Below are 23812 nucleotides of genomic sequence, written 5' to 3' on the forward strand. Positions count from 1 at the left end.
ACCAATCCGCCCCTGCATACAGCACACCAGGAACCTTTCTGGTGGAATTAATGCAATAAAGAATACAGTTCCTATCCTTATGTATCAATGCATATTTCCCTATAGATTGTAAGCTTGCGAGCAGGGCCCTCCTACCTTTGACAAAATACCCAGTTTGTTGTATCACTGTCTACTAATGCTGTGCTCTATAACAAACTGTTAATAAATAAGGGATTGCTATGGGTGACTTCTCCACCTCTCCACTGTTTATAAGGTTTGATACATCTCCCCCTATTTCAATAAAAGCACGCCCAAGTGAGAGTACTCCCAAACAGCATCATCCCAGATTCAGGCACCTTACCCCAGACCTCCTCTGTCAGGGTCTCACCTGGCCTCAGCGTCAGCCGCCTTCTCTTTCACCACCTCGCTGACACGTCCCAGCTGGACGTAATGTTTCTTCGTTTTGCTGACCTCTTTCACGCTCTCCAGTAATTCGTTCTGCACTTTCAGCAGCTGCTCCATACTCTGCGCACAACACAACAGGCACCGTGCATTATTTACTATTGGATCTAAAACACACTTACACCAGCAAGCTTTGAAACATAAGCAGCCTGATTCTGGTCAGACTATGCAGGGCCCTGGGTCTCCTCTGCTGACCCAGGCACCACGCCAGCACCACGCCGACTGTGCAGGTTGACCAAGGCACCCGCCCAGAAACCCTGCACATGCCCTGTGTACTAAATGCGATGCGATCTAGTACAACAAGAACGGGCTGCACAGACTTTTTTGCTATGTGATGTGCAAGGGAACGCGTATCGCATCGCACCGCAAAAACGCAGTGTGTATGGGTGGCTTTAGAACCCATAGAGGTGCGACTCCTGTCACCATTTATGAGGACACATGTCTATATTTGTCTCTTTCCGGGGGTCTGTCACCGGACAATGGATAATACTATGTGTTACCTTCTTCAGGAGTTGCTCCTTTGCGGTTCTAGCGGTTTTCGCTGCCTCGCTGGTCAGGTTCCTGTAATTCTCCGCCGCCGTCACTCGGGTTTGGCCGATATATGCCGTCCCTTCCACCACCGACTTCCACACCGAGAACACACTCCTATTGGACAGTTAGAATGAGCGCAAAGCACCATCGATAATTACTGACAGTGGGGCCTATTCAAGTCTGTTCGTTCGCGTCCGAATTCGGCCCCTTCCCTGATGTTTGGGGTCTGCACATTTGCATGCGCGAATATGAGCTTGTGCAAACCATGCGAGCGAACACTCGGGCAGGGGGAACTCCCAGCGTTTTATGGGCGCCCCCATAAAAATGCTGGGCGTACCCCACTGTGAACGCAGTCATGACGATGCTTGCTCGGTGCGGGTGGCTGACGTCACATGACCGCCCGCCCCGAATTCAGGGATCGGGGGCCATCTGAAAAGTAAGTATTGACCTTTCAGACCGAAGGCTGCAAAAATCATTTGATGGTCAGCAACCATTGAATGATGGCCCCGCCTAGCTCTCCATTATCTAGTACACGCTATAAAGCGTTATCTCAAATCTGATTGGTTGCTTCCCAAGTCACCTGCTTTTTCCCAACCACTCTCTGTGAACTCTCCGTTAGTACCACCCACCTGCATTCGCCGGTCTCATTCTTCCCACGATGCCAGTCTCTTTTAAGGTACTGACCTGCCAGTCTCTGCAATGCCTGAAAGTGACACAAACAGCATGTTCACAGGCGTCCTCTGTCTGCTCCGTGTGTGCGGGTGCCAGGAGAACATCCTGCTTTCTTAGCACGCCCTTGCTGCTTTTAGCACTCGCACATCAAGCCCCACACATTCCACCACGAGTCAGGTCTGTGCCAACAACCTCAAAGGTTCGCACTGGCCTCACAAATACTGTCTGCAGCCAAAGGGATGTCTGTATTAGCTGCCAGTAACACGGCGCGCACATGAACACCACTGACCTGTGACCAGGAGAAATATGCTGATGTATAATGCTCCAGCCCTACCAGCCAACAACTGGGTCATTAACACAACAGAAACCCTAGGAATTGCCAACAGCACTCAGTTACATCTCACAAAGCTCCGAAATGTAGAACACCAGATGTACCATGCTTCAAAAAGTGATAAAGTGGAGAGTGATGAGCAACCAACCAAATGGCTCCTAACTGGCACACAGTAGGCCGAGTTTGGGGGGTGGCAGTTAGGAGCTGATTGGCTGGTTGTTTATCCCTATCCATGTTATCACTTTTTGAAGCTCGATACCCAAAGTATGCAGAAATCAGCTTCTGTCATTTCTCTAGCACAGCCTGTAACATGACCGGTATACAAGGGGTGTGTTATATAAGGGGTGTGTTATATAAGGGGTGTGGAATATTAGACAGACAGTTTCTAGGTCGACATGGCGAAAAGGTCAATGTACAATAGACTGAAATGGTCAAAAGGTCAACTTTGAAAAGGTTGACGCATGAAAAGGTCGCACCATTTATGTTATCGCTGTCAACACCTGTCGACATGGACCTCCCCCCAATTAATGTGCCGCGTATCCTCGCATGGCTCACCCTGCTCCGCGCAGCACTCTTTACCATTCTCAGTTGTAGACTACGTGGATGGTCAAGTATGAAAAAGTCCCAAAAATAAATAAAAAAAAATAGGTGAAAATCTCACGTCGACCTATGTATGTCAACTTTTTGACCACGTTAACCTTTCTTTTTACCATGTCGACCTATTGCGTGTCAACCTGTTGGTGTCGACCTACGGACTCTCTATCTATACACTGTAGATCTATCAACCAGAAGCAGTATAGTAGAGATACAGGTATTACATAGAAAGTCAATAGGTTGACACCATAAGTATTAGCTCGGCAAAAAAAATAAAAAAAAGTCCTTCAACCATTGCCATGTCGACCTTTTGACCCTGTTCACCTAATGTATGTCGACCTATCGACTGTCTATCTAGACAGCATCTATCCATATTCTGGATACCATTTTTACCACCGTCAGGGAAACACAGCTATAGCATAACCAGGCATTTAACCTTTTGAGTGTCAAAATAAGTGTGGAACTTGGCAAACAAAGATTTTAAAGGATCACAATAACCTGTAATGGTTACCTTATATAACAGATCTATAATCTTTTATTACACAACATTCTTTTTATATGATGTTATAAATGTGAGCGACGCTGGTATTTTTACTGGATCTCAAGTCGACATGACTTAAGGTCGAATTTGCATAAAGGTCGACATGAGGAAGGTCGACTGGTCATAAGGTCGACATGGGGTTTTCACTGTTTTTCACAGTTGGCAATGAGAATCGGACCCTCGCATTGCTCGCTTCGCTCGCAATGCTTCGGGCACGGTGGCTCGCTTCGCTCGCCACAGCTTTAATAACCTCCTCAACGCCCTAGTGGATGGTAGGGCATGAAATACCGCCTGTCGGCACATGACGGCTCAAAAAACAGTGAAAAACCCCATGTCGACCTTATGACCAGTCGACCTTCCTCGTGTCGACCTTTATGCAAATTCGACCTTAAGTCATGTCGACCTTGGCCCATGTCGACCTTAAGTCAGGTCAACCTTCCTGCCAGTCGACCTAGTGGGGTCGACCTAATGACTGTAGACCTAAGTTCATTCTAATAGATGACCGCATCCCGTCACGTTAATGAACTGCCTTAAGAAGGTTCATGAGAACACTGCTATTGGCAGAGGAGAGCGATACAGCCAGGACGAGGGCTCAGCAGCTAACCAATCCCATAAGAGCTGGCTGAGACACAAGCAGAATATTAGAGCTTCCCATAACACAGAGATCCAGTGACAGCCACTGTGTACATAACTAATGCAGGAGCAGATATAATTACAGCAGCTGTGGTGTTACGTCCTAGAGCAATGTACCTGCGGGCAGACTGAGGCATATGTAGGGTTAAGCAATAATGAAAGGGTTAATATTTAATAACACATAAAAAATACATGCAAAGATATATCAAATCAATTAACTGAAAAACCACACAACATTATGGACCCAAAGGCAATATTGTACATAGTCACCACTGAGAAGTTGATTGACCTTGATAAAGGGGTCAGCACAGCAAAACGCATTGGGGCCAAGCTTGGACGAATCCTCCATCTTCACCAGGAGACCGCACTTCACCTGCTTATTCATCTGGTCCCTGGTGGTCCTGCGACCATTCCGTCATGGACATCTGACTGCACACAGCAGCAAGGTTCCCCGGGTTGGCTAATTTGCAGCCCTTCTGCCATCGGGAAAAGACCTAAAGTTTACAGCCAGGATACCCAAAGTGGCCTAAAGGACTCCTAAGTTGGACAACAGCTTTGATCAGTGCAGGTTCAATCAACTTCTCAGTGGTGACTACATACGATATTGCATTTGGGTCCATAATGTTTAAACCACACTTGTGGTTTTTTCAATTAATTGATTGGATATATCTTGTTATGTGTTATTAAATATTATCCCTTTCATTGATGTACTCGGTTATACAATTTTTCTAGCGCTGCTTTTTTTCCCCTTTTTCTTCACTTGTTGTCCATTAAGGGAGCGGACTACTCCCATAAGCAGCTGCTTTGAGGAAATAGCACATAACGAGCGCTCTTAATTAACCACGGTTAATTTTTTTCATTGAGGGTTAAGCAATAGTCTGATACACAGTATAGGATTGATATATGTGTGGGCAGACTGAGGTGGGGGAAGGGTTAAGCAATAACATAATCTAATACACAGTACAGGATTGATACATGTGTGGGCAGACTGAGGTGGGGGAAGGGTTAAGCAATAACAGTCTAATACACAGTACAGGATTGATACACGTGTGGGCAGACTGAGGTGGGAGAAGGGTTAAGCAATAACAGTCTAATACACAGTACAGGATTGATACACGCGTGGACAGACTGAGGTGGGGGAAGGGTTACCCATTCCAGGTACAAAGTTATCTGTCCCTGGACTTCCCTGCCAGTGGCAGTTACAGAGGTGGGGCTCCAGCACAACAGTCCAATATTCAAAGGGGGGGGGGGGGGGGGGTCACGTCAACGGTCAGTGAGTCCAGGACAGTGATGTTTGGAGTGGCATTAGGTGTGGCTCACCTTTTTGAATATTGGACTGTGCTGCAGGCTCACATCTGTAACTGCCACTGGCAGGGAAGTGCAGGAACAGAGCATTTTGTACCTAATGGAATGGGTCATGTTGAGGGTATGTAATTCCTGTCTGAAGAACCTGCATTGGCTTTTGCCATACAGTATGTCTGATATGTGATGTACAACGTGCCCGGTTCATTTGCTTATTACTGTCACATAGCTTTTCGTGGAGGTTGAAAGAATAAAACTTACACTATAAAAAATATCTGCCCCACAAGACAGTAGCAGGGCCCCAAGTGCTATGGCACTCAGACAGTCGGGAATCCGATGGTCATCACTCCAACATCGGAATCCCGACTGGTTTTTGTGCTTTAGTGCACATTTTTCACCTACATGCAATGTTAGTAAATACGGGTATGTATCAATAGGTCTACAGCAGTTAGGTCGACATGCATTGGGTCGACACCATTAGGTCGACGTGCCGAAATGTCGACATGGGTCTAGGTTGACATGGGTGTGGGTCAACATGTCATTAGATCGACGTAAGCATTAGGTCGACAGGGGCAAGGTCGACAGTCAAAAGGTCGACATGGACACTGAAAAGTAGCACCGCGTCCCCTCGCATGCTACGCTCGGCACACTATTTTATTCTCCCACCATGCCCTAGTGGATGATAGGGCATGAGATACCGCCTGTCGGCACATGTCGGCTCAAAAAAAGTGAAAACCCCCATGTCGACCTTTTGACTGTTGACCTTGCCCATGTCAACCTAATGCTTGTGTTGACCTTTCTGCATGTCAAACTAATAACCATATCCCCTAAATACCTATCTGTCTAGTGCAGATTATAATGTGACCGACTGTCTGATCAGTTAATATGGATTCCAGCAACCTTTGCCCTGAAATGCAATGTTATACCCCTTTTACACCAAAAACCCTGGTCGGACCCTGGTCTTTGAATTCTGGAGTTTTCAGGATCTGACCCTGCTTCATACCCCATTTACACAGCACTTCGACCTGGGTCGGACTTGGGTCTGCAGTACTAGTTCCCATCCGCCCCAGGGACCCCCGCCGCTGACTGCCCATTCGCCGCAGGAACCACGCTTGGCTGCAGGGGGAGGTACAGCAACAGCGGCGTCGGCGGACAGCATCCCCTCAGTCTCCCCACTCAGCAGGTTGACAGGTACCCCCCCCCCCCCCATAGCAGCCGCAGACACCCCCCTCCTCCCACACCATCCGGGGACAGCTTCCCCAGCGCTGCACGCCGTGAACCCGCTACAGGTGCCTGCAACCACAGCGAGACCATTTACACCGGCCTCTACACGGGTCCTGACCGTGTTCTACCCAGGTCAGAACCCGGGTAGAGGACCCATGTAAATGTATACGGCTTGACCCCATTTACACCGCCGCAGATCCGGGTCTAACCCGCCGCTGACCCGGATTTTTTGAGGGTGTAAAAGGGGTATTAGTAACCAAGTCCCATGCCTCGGTGTCATGACCCCATGGGGTAGGTTTGCAAAACATATAAGCCAAGTTAATAGTCAGAGGAGTCTGGAAACTCATCCAAAATCAAACATGCCCAAAAGTCACATCTAGATGTATAGCATGTCATGGGTCAAACAAACAAATGACCAATTACTAAGCCAGAATCAATGTCGGGATGTAAGAAAACAAACCACACTATTATTGAAAGATTCTTTATAAAAGAACAATATTTAGAAGCAAATAAAAAGGTCACTTTATGTTTCCTCTGGAAATGAGCCATACGTGAGTGGGTGCCAACAGAACATTATTAGTCAGTTTTATAGAGCTTTAAAGCAGTTTTATGGTTCCGTTTAGAGACGTATCTGTCAGATGTTACAGAGAAATATAATGTGCATACTAAGCAGTTTGTTAGTGTCACCACAGGACGTGCATGGTTTCCACCGCCCCATCAGTTGTTGCTACTTGTCTGTACGCGGGTGTCTTACTGAGAAACAAACACAACTTGGTGGAAATTGACTAAGGCTGCTTTCAGACCGCAAAACTGTATTTGACCCTGTATTTTAAAACGTTTAAAAAAAAACGGGTCTGCCAGGATACCATTTCAGACCCGTTGACACATAAAAAAAACGGGTCTGGAACGGGTAGGACCCTGCTTTTTTCCCGTTTCTAAAAATGGTTTTTTTTTGGGAAACGGTAAAATCTCTCTGGACCTTTCAGACCGCACAGATTACCATTTTAAAACGGTTACAAATCGGCAAAATACCTTTTTTTTAGTGCGGTCTGAAAGGGGCATAAGATGGGGAGTTCTATGTCACATGAGGGGTGAAATTTAATAGGATGAGAGATTCAGAAAGTGAGAGATTTGGTAAGAAATCTCCTGGTTTTTTTTTTTTTTTTAAAGCGGCAATCATTTACGCTTCAAAATAAAACTGGTTTTGCAGTGTAATTGATTGCCGCTTTAAAAAAAATAACAAACAAAAAAATGGAGATTTCTTACCAAATCTCTCACTTTCTGAATCTCTCATCCTATTAAATTTCACCCGAGATGTTGCTATGGGCAACCAATCAGATACTATCTAATATATTCTAGGGTACGAACTAAATAAGAAGTAGATTCTAATTGGTTGCCCACAGCAACGTCTCGAAATAGAACTCCCATCTTAGTACATTTCCCCCAACTGTCCATGATTCTGGAAATAAAACCGGGCAAAGGCTTTAATTTATCTGTTCAATATGTAACAACGTTTGCACTAAAAAAGTTTAATTTGGGGTCTTTTTATAGGACCAGTCTTGCCCTGCTTTCTCAGTGAAGGCTTTAGCTTCCAATAGCTGTTGATAGGCAAGAGGTCTACAGACAATGCATCTTTTTACTCTACACCTGTTTTAATAAACAGATTCCTCGTACATGGGTTACATAAGTTCAGCGACTTACCTGACCGTACTCCTTCTCGATGGCTGCTCGCTGTTTGCAGAAGGACCTGGCAGAACAGAAATGTACAGAGGTTTACATCCTGGAACTGTGGCATGAAGAATTTATAACATTGCCGAATGAGGACTTAAGCTGGCCATACATTAGAATGGCCATGCATGACGCAAGTAGCAGTTCTGGATGGATGATTAAGTGGTGTTCCAGTGAGTATTATTCCCCATCCCTAACTTTGATCCCTACCCTAACCCACCCCCTAGTGCCTAACCCAGGGCTTGACAATTTTTAAAAAAAAATCTAGGAGCCAGCATGAAAGTGTAGGAGCCAGACAAAATAAAAATAGGGGGGCGGGTTGGGTCGGGGACCGTGCTGCTGCTGGCCTGATAGGAGGGAAGAGATAGGTTGGGCTGCTGACGACCAGATTTTGCTTCCTTCCTCCCTGCAAAAAAATCTGGTCGCCGGTATTTGTCGAGCCCTGGCCTAACCGTAACCAAACTGGCAAGCTATAGTTGTTCCAGAGACAGAATGCTAATGCTCTCATACCTGTGTGAATACGTCTAAAAAATATCTACGCTATACAAGAGATTAAAATAAAAAAGACATTGTGTGGTCTCCAGCAAGTATAAAAAGGTGATCATTTAGAGAATTTACATTCTACAAGAAAAATAAAGCATTTGTAGAATACTGGTCTCCGCCTGTTGCTGTTGTCCTTTAGTATTTGACAATGACAACTCGTGAGATGATTGATTAAAGGAAATGAGGAGAGCTCTGCCGGTACCAGCGACCTGCGCGGATGTTCTACAAGTAAATGTGAATACTGTTTCCCCGGGACAGGATGTATTAAATGCTTTAACGGCAGCATTTGCAACTCCCGGATTCATTGCTTCTGAGCAAAGACTGTTCACATTAGTGATAGTGACCTTGCTTGCCCGATAAGCAGATATGTTACAGCTGGTAAAGATCAAGAATGAATGTGTTTCATATACTCTAGTGTAAATAGAGAAAATGTGTATTGTAGTTGTGTGGTCCGAAGGGACACATTAATATATACTGATAAATACAGACTCAGAGGGAGATGCACCGAGCCTTTGAGAGAGATATTGTGAAAAAGTTGCTCAAAGAATCCAACCAACAACAACAGTCTTTAAAATGACAGCAGTTGATTGGTTGCTTTGGGAGACTACATAACTCTATCCAGCTCCAAGGCTTGCTACATTTACCCTTCAGTCTTACGTAAGACCGTTGTATTACTGCTTATACCCCCTAAACAAGCGTTTTAGGGCTAATACTACAAACTTCCAGATAGGCCATCTCGCCTCTCCCATAAAGGGGTCACTAATAGCGAAAAGACCAATCCGGGCAGTTTTGCCTTCGGACCACATATTACCGCCGCAGGTACCATCTAACTCTACATGCTATCCTCCTCATTCATTTTCTTTTCCTCCTAAAAATCTGATTAAGAAAATTACTTTATCTCTCTAGATTGTGGGAAGTCCTATTAAAGCCTACACTTTCGTCAGTGATTGTTTTTACACTGTTCTTTCGTGGTATGTACCTCCTTCATTACTGTACCTTACTATTGTATTTCTTTTTAAACCTAAAAACATTGAATGAACAGTGTTATTTATGTTTGGCATTCTTTCTACCACTTGCAGTGCATGTGTGCATAAAAAAAACCCTGATGAAGCCTTCCTGAAAGGCGAAACGCGTTGGGTTATTTTTGTTGACATCTTGAAAGAACACAACAATGGATTTTTAAGAAAAAGTTTTAATAAATTATCCTGTTTATACAAAGTTGTATGTATTAATTTGTAAAGTGAAATACTACACTCATATCAGGTGGTGGAATACAACTTAGCGCTCTCTATATCCTGGTTTCTACATTTTTTAGTTTCATCTCCCGCTAACAGGGGTGACTTATAGAGTAGCTGCTTCTTGGTAGCGCACTTGGGGTCATCACCCTATTTTTATATATATATATATATATATATATATATATATATATATATATATATATATATATATATATATATATATATATATATATATATATATATATATATATATATATATATATATATATATATATATATATATATATATATATATATATATATAGCAAAGTATTGCCATTATTATGGAGGAAAGCACAGGGCTGCCATGTTTTGGGCTGCAGCTGCTGCACACATACAGCCACTGTGACTCAAGCAGGCCATGTCACCAGCCTTCGTACACCCCCCCCCCCCCCCCCCTCCCCCAGCCGGCACTTAGACTGCATTTGCATTTTCCTGAACGTGATGCAGTTTAAGGGTGGAAATGCGGTTAGTCCAATATTGAATTAGGCCCTTTGCATGTAGTACCACAACCACTGGAGAGCCGTGGTACACCTATCCCTGTAATACAGGCAAGTACAGCCACCTCCATATAAAAAGAAAACAAAGTGGTAAAAGCGAGAGTGTCTGAGCAGCTAAACGGGAACCTTGACACCAGCGGACAATGATGTTTGCATATAAGAGAGAACTGACTGTACAGCTAAGGCATATTGTATTGTTCCACCCCGACATTATGCCTCCGATGGAGCGGCTAGCCCTTCAGATGTGCAGATTAATGGCCTGCTGACTGTACAGCTGATGTCCTACAACTAACTGCTGCTCAGCCATAAATATAGAACTGGCATCAGAGAAACTGTCCCTTACCTGGCCGGGGCTATTTATAACTTGCTTTTAGCTGCAGTAATTGTGTCTATTATGTAGATGCTACAGAGGCTGCAGATGCCGCAGACTGAATCCTCCCATAAAGCGGTACTACAGAGCAGTACTGTAGCGTTATCTGTGCACTCTGCATTTCACCCATCTAGAGCTTGCACTCATTACATCCCGGCTGCCGCAAGTCACACCCCCCCCCCGATATCGGAGGCAGTGGGAATTACCCGGTGTGTACGGGCCATAACTGTAACATACAGGTTGTGTTTAAAATTGTCTGTTAGGAGCTGATTGGTTTGTAATTTATTTCTCTCCACTTTATCTCTCTCCAAACTTTGATAACCCTCCCTAGACTGTTGTACGTGTAACTTATTATTTTCATTGGTGTATTTGCATTGGTGTATCTGCGTAGTGAAATCGCATCGCGTCACATGCAATTTTGCGAAGTTAATTTTTAGTGAACCCCTGCCCGCCGATCGGATCACATTGCATGCCATTTGCGGTGAGATGCAATGCGATTTGTCATTGTATAAGCACCCATGCGATGAGATGTGACGATTGATTTTATAAAGTGTGGCGAGCCACCGAGCCAGAAGCGTGGTGAGCATAGCATAGCGAGCCCCGCGAGGGGAGGTGTATAACTTTACATGCATTCCGCGTCCGCTCGCCACGCTTTATAAAATCAACTCCACACCGACGTGGATAGTGGGGGTATGAAAAGGTCGGGAGGACACGTAACCGTGTCCGCTCGCCCTGCTTCAGGGTGACGTGGATAGTGGGGATGTGCATGGGTACTTTTAAAATTAATTACCATCACATCTCATCGCATGGGTGCTTATACAATGAAAAATCGCATCGCACCGCACCGCAATTGCCATGTTTTGCAGGTCACCGAGTACTGTGTGTATCACCAAGTGTTGCATTGTAAAAATCGGCAAGTCACCTGGAAAACATGAACTGTGTGAGGACCGAGTTTGAGAACCTGTAGTGTAGACACAAGTTGGCTATGTTTTGGGTTGCAGCAACTGTGCGTGATGTCATGCAGCCACCACGGCCCTTGGACCACCTGCATTGTCCAGGCCACTCCCAAAAATCACAGTGTCACCGCCCCCTCCCCCTAAGTGTCCATCACTGCCCCCCCCCCCCCCCATTGTGACACGCCTGCTCCCGTCACTACTTAAACTGCGGTCACAGCAACACCACAGTTTCTCATGGGCATGTGTAGATCGCCGTGTTACAATTTTTCGGAGATCTGCACATGGATACGAATCAGGCGGTCCGTGCGGGTACTAGTTAAAAGCATGTGTTGATACTGATATTGGAATGTAACAAGTACATTTGTAACATATGATCTCAGCACAAGGATGAGAAAACCTTAGCAGCAAAAGGGTTCAAACAATATTGGCCCTTATTCTAGTTCACTCTTTCAGATGCGCGTTCGTTCGGAAATGACCGAATGCAACGCACGTCGGACCGTCAAAGAACACACGCATGTCATCCGTATCCGTTCGGACGGACTTTCAAAGAAGAGGGAGTGTCTTCGGACTGCATCCACACGTCCGTGTGCGGTCGGAACTCTAAGATTTTTGCTAACAGGTGTGCCGTTTCACTTTAATGTAATGGGCAGATTTGCATATAGATTTGGGTAACACAGTTATGTCCATTGAGTGCAGTGTAAATGTGGGCCAGATACCAACAATAAAGTAAATGTGTTTGCACCATATATTCAACTATTTTGTATTGCCCCATTTAGCCAGCAATGACTTAGTGGTTCCAATTGAACCTGTGGAAAGTGTTTAATTAATCACTAATGACCAGAGGACTGAATTGTATTGTGCTCAGCTGCGAGTATTTAAGGTGCGGGCGTACTAATTGGGCGATCCGAATGCCTAGCGCATGAACCATTGCCTTCCGAGAAGTGAAAACTGCTTGTTTTCACCGAAGATTTCTGCCGTGTTGGTTCGCTTGCACTCCTACCACTGTTTGTGCACTCCCATGTCTACGCCCACATTAACGCCCAGTTTCGCCCACTTTGAAACCGCGCCCTTATACACGCCCATATTTCCTGAGAGTGTTTGGAGGACATTTGTAGACTGTATTGTTGAGAACAAGTGCGGAGACACAGCGTTGCAAATGCGCATTGCGTTGCTTACGCATGCGCAGTTAGCTATAAGTGGCCGTCCGAAAGAATTCGGAACGGACCGCCTCAACCAGAATAAGGCCCATAGTTTTGATAGTTTAAAAGGGCTAAGTCCAGAGAACTACAGTACAACGATGCGCAGGGACGAGCAGGCTGCTCTGCCACAGGACTGTCCACCCACTCACTCCCGAAAAATAAATGTATTATTTAGCTTCTCACTGAAAGGAAGTGAATGCACGTCCGAAATATGCTGCATAAAGGGGCGTGTGTCGCAGCTCTGGAAGGTGGCTTGCTTAGGTTCAAACAATATTGTGCCACAGCTGCCAGTCTGCCCATAAGCAAATCATGTTCAGGAACATCACTGGGCTTAAATCCCCAAGGACTCATATGGCCTCTATACAGTAACATGCATATTGAAGTCACCTGTACTTACCCCTGTCCTACCTAGGTATGGCCAGCAGGTGTACTGCTTAGGTCAAATACTTTTACCATCAATGGGGGAGAAAGTAAACCCCTCCCCCAGGCTGTTATTGACCCACTGGCCGATCAGTGAAAGAACAGAGATTACTATTGGTGGTTGAAACCATCGCTGGTGTCCCATGATTGGCTAGTTAGGAAGAACACAAAGCAAAGAGGTACCAAATGCTGTAGACAACCCAGGTAACTGAGTTTTGGCCTTTATTCTAGTTGACTCGCTCTTTCGTGAATTCGTAAGGGGGACCGATATTTTTCGTATGTGCATGCGCAGCTGCATTTCTGCCCATGTGCATACGCTGGGAGCGTGCGAACTCGGCGTTTAATCTGTTCGCCGATTGTACGCTCCTTGCCTTGCGAGCGGGGGGTGGAGAGGGGTGTGTGGTGCTGGCCAGGGGCATTAGCATATGCCCAGCATTTCATGGGCGTTCCTAAGAAAACGCTGGGCGTACATATGGTAATGCGGTCGTGACACACGTGCGGCGGGCAGCTGACATAACCGGATGTCAGCTACCCGCCCGTATCACTGCATTTCTTCATTCATATGTACGAGTGGTCTGGACCACCCGTACATATGCGTGTGCCTTTCCCAACATTCGATGGTCAGCGATGGGGGACGTTCCCACTGGCGTACCACCATTCGCCGGGCGGGTTCTGAAATACTCGGAAGGGTGAGAATTTGCGCCCAAATGAGTCAACCAGAATAAGGCCCTTTATGTATTCACCACATTCTGTTACCTGATGTCTTCCAGGAGTTCAGTGTCCTGCTGCTGCTTGTTCTGAAGACTAGACAGCTGTTCCCCAAACCGTAACTTTACCTCCTGCGTAACTTTCACCTGAGAATGCAAAACACAGAGTTTAGCTGTATCCACAGATTACAGGGCCCAATTCAAACCTGTTAACAAAGCAGCAACTTTTGCAAATGGACAAAACCATGCAGCGCTGCCGGTGGGGCAGTAACATGTGCTGGTTTATTATCACTTTCTACTTTATCACATTTTGAAGCTTGATACTTCTGGCCAAAAGAGAGAGAGACAGTTGCAGACAAATACACAAGTGTCGACATTACATGACTCAGTGCAGTCTCACAAAGCGGTTTTGTCACACCGTATTGCGACACAGCCTCACATATGGGTGAAACATTTCATGTTGGGCATTTACAAACAATAGGTGCACTGTAAGTTATTGATGTTCTGAAATGAGACATCCTAGTATTCACAGCCAGTGTCCAAGCTGTTGCAGGTCACACTACACTGCTGCAAATGTTAGCCAACAATATTATAATACAGATGGAGGAAGGTGAGGGAGAGTGCTGGCGCTCAGGGGTTAGGTGGTCAATGTGTTATGGTCCAAAGTGAATTGGCTTGAAGTCTGTAGCTGGAACAATAACTGTAGGCTGGGTGTTGGGAGCAGTAATTAGCGTAGTTGGTGGCGGGGAACAATAAGAGATGAGAGTGTCCCACGGAGAGGGGGATCAAATCGGGTATAATTTGATGCTGGGAGTTCAGTGATGGTGTCCCCTTGCATCTGGTTTGGATATGGAGTCCGTACCTCAGCCAGTGGTATAGACGAATCAGCAATGGGCAACATCGGCTCTTTTCCGTAAGCGGTTCACAGCGGCCTCACTAGCGGAAAAGATTTGATTCTTTTGGGCAACTCGCGGCTCTTTTTTCCAGTAATCATAATAATAATATCAGTATTAAACAAAAAATCTATTAAGTTTGGTTACCCATGGTGTGGCCACGGTGTTCAGAAGAGTATATGTGTGTGTGTGTGTGTGTATATATATATATTTATATATATATCACACTTCTGGCGAATGCCGTGGCCGCATTATGGGTAACAAAACTAAACAGATTTTTTTTATATAATACTGATATTATCATTGTTATGATTAACGAGCTGTGAGCCGTCAGTGAGGCGTTGAGCGGCCAGCAAACTATGAGCAGCAAGAGCTGAGCCGGGAGAGCCGTGGGAGGAGTCCTTGATCCATGAGTGTGACTGAGCAGCGGTTCCTGGAGCAAGACAGTTCTTCCAATCACTGACAGTCAGTGATTGGAAAAGAAGAACGGTCTCACTCCAGGAGCCGCCACTCAACTGCAACAGTTCACGTCTCCGACGGTTCATTTGGAAGAGCCGGCTCAGCTGTGTGCTACCCATCTTTAATCAGCATACACTCCTTGATTTAGAATGATCCGTGAGAGCGGGTGTGAGAGCAGGAGGGGTAGGGTGAAAAAAAAAAGGCCAAGGACTAATGCTAAAGTTAAAGCTCAGTTTTTAATGGCACTAAAGATCAATAACAGTAAAGGTAAATAGACTGTAGATATATTACAATACCGATAACAATGGGTGGGGTGGGTGGTGGTCCCAAACGTGTTTCATCCTTTAAAATTACTGTTTCACAACACTACAAAAATATGGGGGTATTCTGGTTGCGAATGGTGGTACGCCAGCGTACGTTCGCACTGGCTGCAAATGGATGTTTTACATAAACGCATATTCCCATGCCACTGGGAGCCTCCCACATCTTTCGATGGTCGCCAACCATGGAAAGATGTGGAACGTGAACACATATGCGTGTACGATCGGGGGGAAGTGGGCGGGCAGATGACATCCGGTGATGTCAGCTGCCCCCCCCCCCCCGCATGTCCGTCATAGCTCCATTTGTATGAGTACGCCCAGCGTTCTCATGGGAACGTCTAAGAAACGCTAGGCGTCCCCATACGCTAAAGAGCCTCCCCCCCTTTGCCCTCCGTACGCAAGCATGCACCCAGCAACCAGTTTGGTCACCGTGGACGCACGCACCATGTGCATACACAGAAATGCGTATACGCAATGCAAAAACATTGTCCCCGTGCGAACGTACATGGGCCTGCGTACGGACCAGAAAAAGGTCCATAGTAGAGAACAATTAGGGTTACGAGTTAGTAGCAAGTGTACGATACATTATTCAGTTACCTCCATGAAATCCTTCATCCGCCATTAGTTATAAACCTACTGATGTGTTTTCCCCAATTAGATATGATGAAATTAACATAAATACATTACAGAAACTATACTGTGTACATTCTGCTAAAGTAATGTCATGCCCCTTCCCAAAAACACTGCTGTGTATCCTGGTCCATCCTGCCGAGACCCCCTCCCTCGGGAATGTTTGAGGAGTACTTTTCATAATGCACTGGGTCTGTAGCAGTTTGCACAACAATTGTAGACCTGTAAGTAGTCCACAGTCACCTCATTCTTAGGGCTCCAGGTATTTATCCCGGCAGATGATAATGTGCTGAAAGAAGTCATCAGATCTGCAGCTAGGGAAGACAATGGGATGCTTCTACCTCATACAACTGCTGCCTCTCCTGCATTACTCCAGTAAGATGACAGGATGGCAGGATGGGTGTATGGCGCCCCGACGACGGGGATACAGACATCAGAATCTCGACTGCCGGTGCTCCGACAGGGGGGTGAGCGCATAGTAGCCCCTTGTGGGCTTGTTGCACTCACCATGCTGCAGGCTCGGTGGCTCGCCACAGGTTCTGTTCTCCCTCTGTGGGGGTCATGGACCCCCACAAGGGAGAATAGCCCTGTGAGTTGGGATCCCCCTTGTCGGAGCACCGGCAGTCGGTATTCCGATGTCGGGATACTGACTGTCGGGATCCCCCCTGTCGGAGCATCATCCGGCACCCAGCAGGGTACCTCTTCTGCAGAGGGTATCAGTACTCGCTGTAGCTTGTACAGTATATGTTGTGTGTTTACATTTGTAACACCGGCCCGAGCCTGTGATGCCACCACATCTGGCTGTTACTGTGACAGGTGATAACATTGTAATGTTGTTATTCGGAAATTCTAATAACAGTACAGCACATTGTTCCTCTAAGCATGTAATAATGTGGTCAGTGTTTCCATGCTGCAAGTCTCTGGTGGCTGTGCGTACACTTTTATTGTGTAGTGAATGATTGTACATTTACACACACACACACACACACACACACACACACACACACACACACACACACACTAGATACATAGAGATACATAGATGATAGAGAGAGATTAAGAGATACACAGATAGATAGATAGATAGATAGATAGATAGATAGATAGATAGATAGATAGATAGATAGATAGATAGACAGAGAGAGACAGAGAGACAGAGAGACAGAGAGAGACAGAGAGACAGACAGACAGATAGATAGATAGATAGATAGATAGACAGACAGACAGACAGACAGACAGAGGGAGACACACAGATGAGAGAGAGAGAGAGAGAGAGAGAGAGAGAGAGAGAGAGAGAGAGAGAGAGAGAGAGAGAGAGAGAGAGAGAGAGAGACACAGCTATACATATATAGATAGACACAGTTGATTAGATAGATAGATAGATAGATAGATAGATAGATAGATAGATAGATAGAACTAGGCACATAGTACCATGGAGACCCCAGGATGAGAGTACCAGTGATAGAAGTAATGATGATATGGGACTTTTCTGCTTCCATATGGGACAGGCACAGTGCAGCGTCAGACAAGTCCCCGGGCCAGGTTCCCCTCTGGCTGGGATGACACAGTGATGGTGACACCCAGTGCTTGGCACAGGTACCTCTACCCCCCGATCACTGCGCCCGGGCACCTCATACTCACTTTCCTAGGTGGAGGCTGCATCTTGGATGACACTCCTCGGTCTCCTGCACTAACAGCAGCAGCAGTGGCAGCAGGACAGGGTGCCCGGAGCCCGGAACTCACTTCACCTCCGCACAAACCCCGCCCATCACTGACCGCCCTGCCCACCCGATTATTACTACGCTACACACACCGTGTACTGCACAGCGCTAACAACACGCCTACTCATTATCTGAGCCACGCTGAGTTCCTACTTATTAGCCTAACCGCGCCCACTCCGAGATAACCACGCCTACTTATTGGTGTATCCCGTCAGCCGCGCCTACTCATTCGTCTAAGCGCGCCCACCCTAAAATTACCACACCTGCTTTGACTGATGGCCCCGCCCACCTTCCCTCAGTCACACAATGTTATGCCATGTGATGTGACTGATTGTTGTTTGTGACTTTACCTCATAACAATACATGTAGAATATATAGTAAAACCAGGTTATAATTGTTGCAAAAGGAAAAGAAGGTGAACATAGGGTCTGGTTGTGCAGAGCAGATATGATATGTCTACACAACAATGTGTGCCCATTGGGGATGTACATGCCATGGGCAGGTGTGAGGCTTCTCAACAGCCTTGGCAAACTGTCGACCTACTCCCCTCACCTCCACCCTACCTGCAAAACCCACACTGCCACCAATATCCACTTTCCAGCTCCTCAAGTGAAAGCGTGGAGGTGGCATCATAGATGTTCCACAGCTGCCACCTGCTTTGAGTACAAGGATTGTTTCCTCATAGTTATCCTTAATTTAGTGCTAACCAGACTTGGTGCCCCCCAACCTCCCCCCTAGATCCCAGCGCTATAGGCAGCTGCCTAATTGGAGAGCTGGCCCAGACATTGGGGGTAATTCAGAACTGATTGCACGGCCACAAATTTGCAGCTTCCAGCCCTCAGGTAGACGCCATCCCACCAGCGCGAAGTCCTGCCTTGCGTATTAATGTACTTGCTCACATGTGATTGTGTTGTGGTCCCTGCAGCTTAGTCAGGTCTATGTAGCGGTGGCGGTTCCCCCTTCACTGCACCTCTGTCCTGATTGATAGATAGATGCTCCCTTCCCTCCAGGCACATCCGCCAGTGGTAAAGGGCTGTGGTGGGAGGAGTCTACTGGGCTGGATCTGTCCTGTCCCATGCAGCAAACCCTTGAGTTCTGCCACATCCAGCAGCTATGCAAAGTAAGGATGGCCATCAATGATTTGAAATCATCGATGGTTTATGACCAATGCTGAATACTTTTGCTATTGATGTGGGAGAACCAGATGGTTTCACTACAACAATGGCACAGGAGAAATGTTTTCGAATCGTCGATGGCCATCCCTACCTAGGACATGATACTGCAGGTACAGAAGCCTTATATAGTCTACCAACCATACTGTATTCTATATCCATAGGAGATGGAATCTGGATTATAGATCAACAAAGAGTCAACAACATATGGCCGACATTGACACGGCTGTCATAGACAAAATTTCGACACATGGAGGTCAACATGGCACGGGCCAACACATCAAAAAGCTGACCAACGTTTTTCACCTTTTTTTCGTACTTCACCATCCACGAGGACTAGGATTGGGAACGATGGTATCCGGATTTATGATAGATTGACGCTAGGTCGACGGTCATAAAGTCGACCACTATTGGTCAACAGTCAAAAGGTCGACATGGTCAAAAGGTCGACAGGGTCCAAAGGTTGACAATGAAAAGGTCGACAGGGTCAAAAAGATTGAAAGTCAACAGGGTCAATAGGTCGACCTGAAAAAGGTCGACATTCAATTTTTAATGAATGACAGCGCAGATAAGCATGGCGATCGTAACAAGCAATGCGAGGGGACGTGGCACACTTACACAGTGTCCATGTCGACCTATGCCGACATAGACACCCCCCCCCAAAAAAAATCATGTCGACCTTTGGAACCTGTCGACCATTAGTGGTCGACCATATGACTGTAGACCTAGGCATTGTAGATGTAATATAGCGTAACCGGGAACGGTAAAGCGTTCCAAGGGCAGCGATAGCGTGGCAAGGCCGAAGCATGGTGACACAAGCGAGCCTTGGTGGGTCCACATGCTCTAATCTACAAATGGACACGTACAATTTTTTTCAAAAATCAGGCCGACCTTTTACGTGTTGACCTTTTTCCTTTGCCAACCTTGCATGTCGACACTATGATCCAGACACCTGGAGATAGTCAGTGACTTTAATAAGTGCTTAGGGTATAAGACTGCAGACACAGGCGTCAGTCAGCGTAGGATTATTAGTTCAGTTTATTAGCCAATGACGGAGTCATCTAGTCACTGTATCATTTATAGAAAAACACTATTAAATAAATGATTCATATTTATTCTGCAAGCTTTTCTAATATATTCATTAGTGATGATGACTCTCCAGGGATCAGTCTCCCAGAATTCCTCCACTAGAAAAATGTCCTACTGTGCAGAACCAATCCCTGTCTGTCTCTAGGGAGATTTCTAGAAGAAACATCATTGTATAATAATAATCCGCTGTATCCGGACCTCGGTCTCGTTGGGATTATGCTACTGAAGAGGACAGTTAGGGTTAGGTGATTAAGGGTAGGGGGGTGATTAAGGGTAGGCTGCGGGATGATCAGGCTGTTGGGGGGGGGTTTTAAGGATAGGCTGAGGGATGGGACGATCAGGCTGCTGGCGGGGTGTTTGTAAGAATAGGCTGTTGGAGGGGAGGATCAGACTGTTGTCGGGGACGGGGTTAGGGATAGGCTGCAGGAGGGGAAGGTCAGGCTGTTGGCGGAGTGGGGGGGGTGTGTGTAAGGATAGGCTGCAGGAAGGGAGGATCAGACTGTTGTCGGGGATGGGGTTAGTCTGCAGGAGGGGAGGGTCAGGCTGTTGGTGGAAGGGTTTGGTGTGTGTAAGGATAGGCTGCAGGAGGGGAGGATCAGACTGTTGTCGGGGACGGGTTTAGGGATAGGCTGCAGTAGGGGAGGGTCAGGCTGTTGGCGGAGGGGGGGTTGGTGTGTGTAAGGATAGGCTGCAGGAGGTGAGGGTCAGGCTGTTGGCAGGGGGGGGGGGTGTTTGGTGTGTGTAAGGATAGGCTGCAGTAGGGGAGGGTCAGGCTGTTGGCGGAGGGGGGGGTGTTTGGTGTGTGTAAGGATAGGCTGCAGGAGGGGAGGGTCAGGCTGTTGTTGGGGGGGGGGTTGGTGTGTAAGGATAGGCTGCAGGAAGGGAGGATCAGACTGTTGTCGGGGATGGGGTTAGGCTGCAGGAGGAGAGGGTCAGGCTGTTGGCGGAAGGGTTTGGTGTGTGTGTAAGGATAGGCTGCAGGAGGTGAGGGTCAGGCTGTTGGCGGGGGGGGGTGTTTGGTGTGTGTAAGGATAGGCTGCAGTAGGGGAGGGTCAGGCTGTTGGCGGAGGGGGGGGTGTTTGGTGTGTGTAAGGATAGGCTGCAGGAGGGGAGGGTCAGGCTGTTGTTGGGGGGGGGTTGGTGTGTAAGGATAGGCTGCAGGAAGGGAGGATCAGACTGTTGTCGGGGATGGGGTTAGGCTGCAGTAGGGGAGGGTCAGGCTGTTGGCGGAGGGGGGGTTGGTGTGTGTAAGGAAAGGCTGCAGTAGGGGAGGGTCAGGCTGTTGGCGGAGGGGGGGGTGTTTGGTGTGTGTAAGGATAGGCTGCAGGAGGGGAGGGTCAGGCTGTTGGCAGAGGGGGGGTGTTTGGTGTGTGTAAGGATAGGCTGCAGGAGGGGAGGATCAGACTGTTGTCGGGGAGGCTCAGGGGAGGGTCAAGCTGTTGGCGGAGGGGGGGGGGGTTGGTGTGTGTAAGGATAGGCTGCAGGAGGGGAGAGTCAGGCTGTTGGCAGGAGGGGGTTGGTGTGTGTAAGGATAGGCTGCAGTAGGGGAGGATCAGGCTGTTGGCGGAGGGGGGGGGGTGTTTGGGGTGTCTAAGGATAGGCTGCAGGAGGGGAGGATCAGACTGTTGTCAGGGACGGGGTTAGGGATAGGCTGCAGTAGGGGAGGGTCAGGCTGTTGTCGAGATGGGGTTAGGCTGCAGGAGGGGAGGGTCAGGCTGTTGGTGGAGGGGTTTGGTGTGTGTAAGGATAGGCTGCAGGAGGGGAGGATCAGACTGTTGTTGGGGACGGGTTCAGGGATAGGCTGCAGTAGGGGAGGATCAGGCTGTTGGCGGAGGGGGGTTGGTGTGTGTAAGGATAGGCTGCAGGAGGGGAGGGTCAGGCTGTTGGCAGAGGGGGGTGTTTGGTGTGTGTAATGTTAATGGCGATTAAATATGACCAAAGAAACAATAAGTGAAAAGCGCAGGTTACGTATTGTCCGCAACCAGCGTACCCTTTATACCTAGCTACGTGCGAACAAAGCGTAGCGCAGCGTAGCGTACCTTTATTGTATATTGTACACCAAAGAACCAATACCTTAATAAGAGATCCTTTCGCAGTACTCTGACTCTAATCTGCGAAATATACCTTTTAGGACAGTGTCCGTAATATACCTTATCGCTATGCGAATAACAGACACAACCACAGTATAGAAGTAAGGAGATAGAAACTCCGTAAAAGGATGTATTTAAGTCCCTAATGGACAAAAGGGGGTTACAGGAATAGAAAATACAGGTATAACAAGTAATACAATAGTCTAACAATGAGTATAATAATCAGGCTCTGCTAGGGGAAGAAAAACAGATACAGGATACAATCATAATCAGCCACATTACATAAAAGGGGAATACGAATGTTTACCTTCAGGGGAAATAGCGCAGCGCAGTCCGGTCGGAGCTCACTATGTTCAGGTTTGAACATAGTCCGGTCAATGGTCAGGGAAAGGAAGATGTGCCGAAGTGACCGAGGCCGCCCTGGGTCACCTATCTTATAGGGTCAGAAGGGGGAGGTCAAAGGCCATTCCTATTGGTCAGGGTTCGTATGTCAAGTCCTCTGTGATTGGGGCAAAGTAATACAACTGGTTTGCAAAGGTGCAGGGGGAAGGTGAACTTTGGAGTCCTTTGTTCTGTTGGTATCGTCGTCAGGGGTTGTAAATAGCAGTGAGAACCGGTTTTAATAGATTCCTTTGTTATACACTTTTGAACAGAAACTGTCTTGGAAATATGGATTTTGTCCATAACTATCGGACCGTATGTCTTGCGAAATATTCGCAATGACCGGAATACTGCGCATAAGAAACGGAACGTAACGGTACTAAACATGATACAGACGGATGTATGCAATGCTAACTAAGCTATGTGTGGCGTTCTAAACCTTAAACTATATTTTATTTAGTGTCAGTATGTTCTTATGAATTTATGTGTAATAGTATGGCTACGCTTCTGGTCCACTTTGTCACACAGACTCGGGTATGGAAACTTTATTTGCGCAACTCTGCGAACCAAAATGGCGGCCATACTATTCTAAAATGGCGTGTGTGCAACTCGACTTTAACAGTCCACCCTTTAACAGTAACTATAAAACTGTTACAGTACAAACATTTTACATAACAATACAGAAATTCATAATCCCAAAAGAGAAATTGGGATCAGTGAATCAAACATATAAGGGGAGTAAACCATCTGCTCTTTGGCCGATCCTGGATCATGGATAAACGATGGGCCGCATTTATCGAACAATCTACTCAGGGTGACGAAGGATAATGTACAAATCTTGGGATAAAAATAAAAACAGGGGAGGTTACACTATATACAGTTGTTTTTCAGATATGGCATCCTTTGGTAGGTATTGTTTGTGACAACAGACCCTTGAACTCTTTGTTGTCTCTCTTTTTGGTATGCTTTTAAGTATGCTGGTATTATCACTATCAAACATCCGGTCCTGGGTAATGTGTCAAGTTTATAGATTCTACCTTGACCTAAACTGGGACGGGTAACACACTCTCAGAACTCTGTATCGTCTG

At 46.7% G+C, this 23812-nt stretch overlaps 1 protein-coding gene across 1 annotated transcript in view; it reads right to left on the reverse strand.

Moving 5' to 3' along the window:
• The window catches only part of FCHSD1 (FCH and double SH3 domains 1), an 81676-nt gene extending 63592 nt beyond the window's left edge, over nt 1–18084 (reverse strand). The window contains exons 1-6 of the mRNA XM_083181508.1: nt 17913–18084; nt 14019–14116; nt 7971–8016; nt 1602–1675; nt 942–1086; nt 368–504 (exon numbers count right to left, since the gene is read on the reverse strand). Coding sequence (XP_083037634.1) covers nt 368–504; nt 942–1086; nt 1602–1675; nt 7971–8016; nt 14019–14116; nt 17913–17933 — 521 coding nt within the window. The 5' untranslated portion in view covers nt 17934–18084. The remainder of the gene's footprint in view (nt 1–367; nt 505–941; nt 1087–1601; nt 1676–7970; nt 8017–14018; nt 14117–17912) is intronic.
• Between the last annotated feature and the right edge of the window lie 5728 nt (nt 18085–23812).

The sequence above is a fragment of the Crinia signifera genome, chromosome 4, assembly GCF_055691185.1.
Source record: "Crinia signifera chromosome 4, ASM5569118v1, whole genome shotgun sequence".
NCBI lineage: Eukaryota > Metazoa > Chordata > Amphibia > Anura > Myobatrachidae > Crinia > Crinia signifera.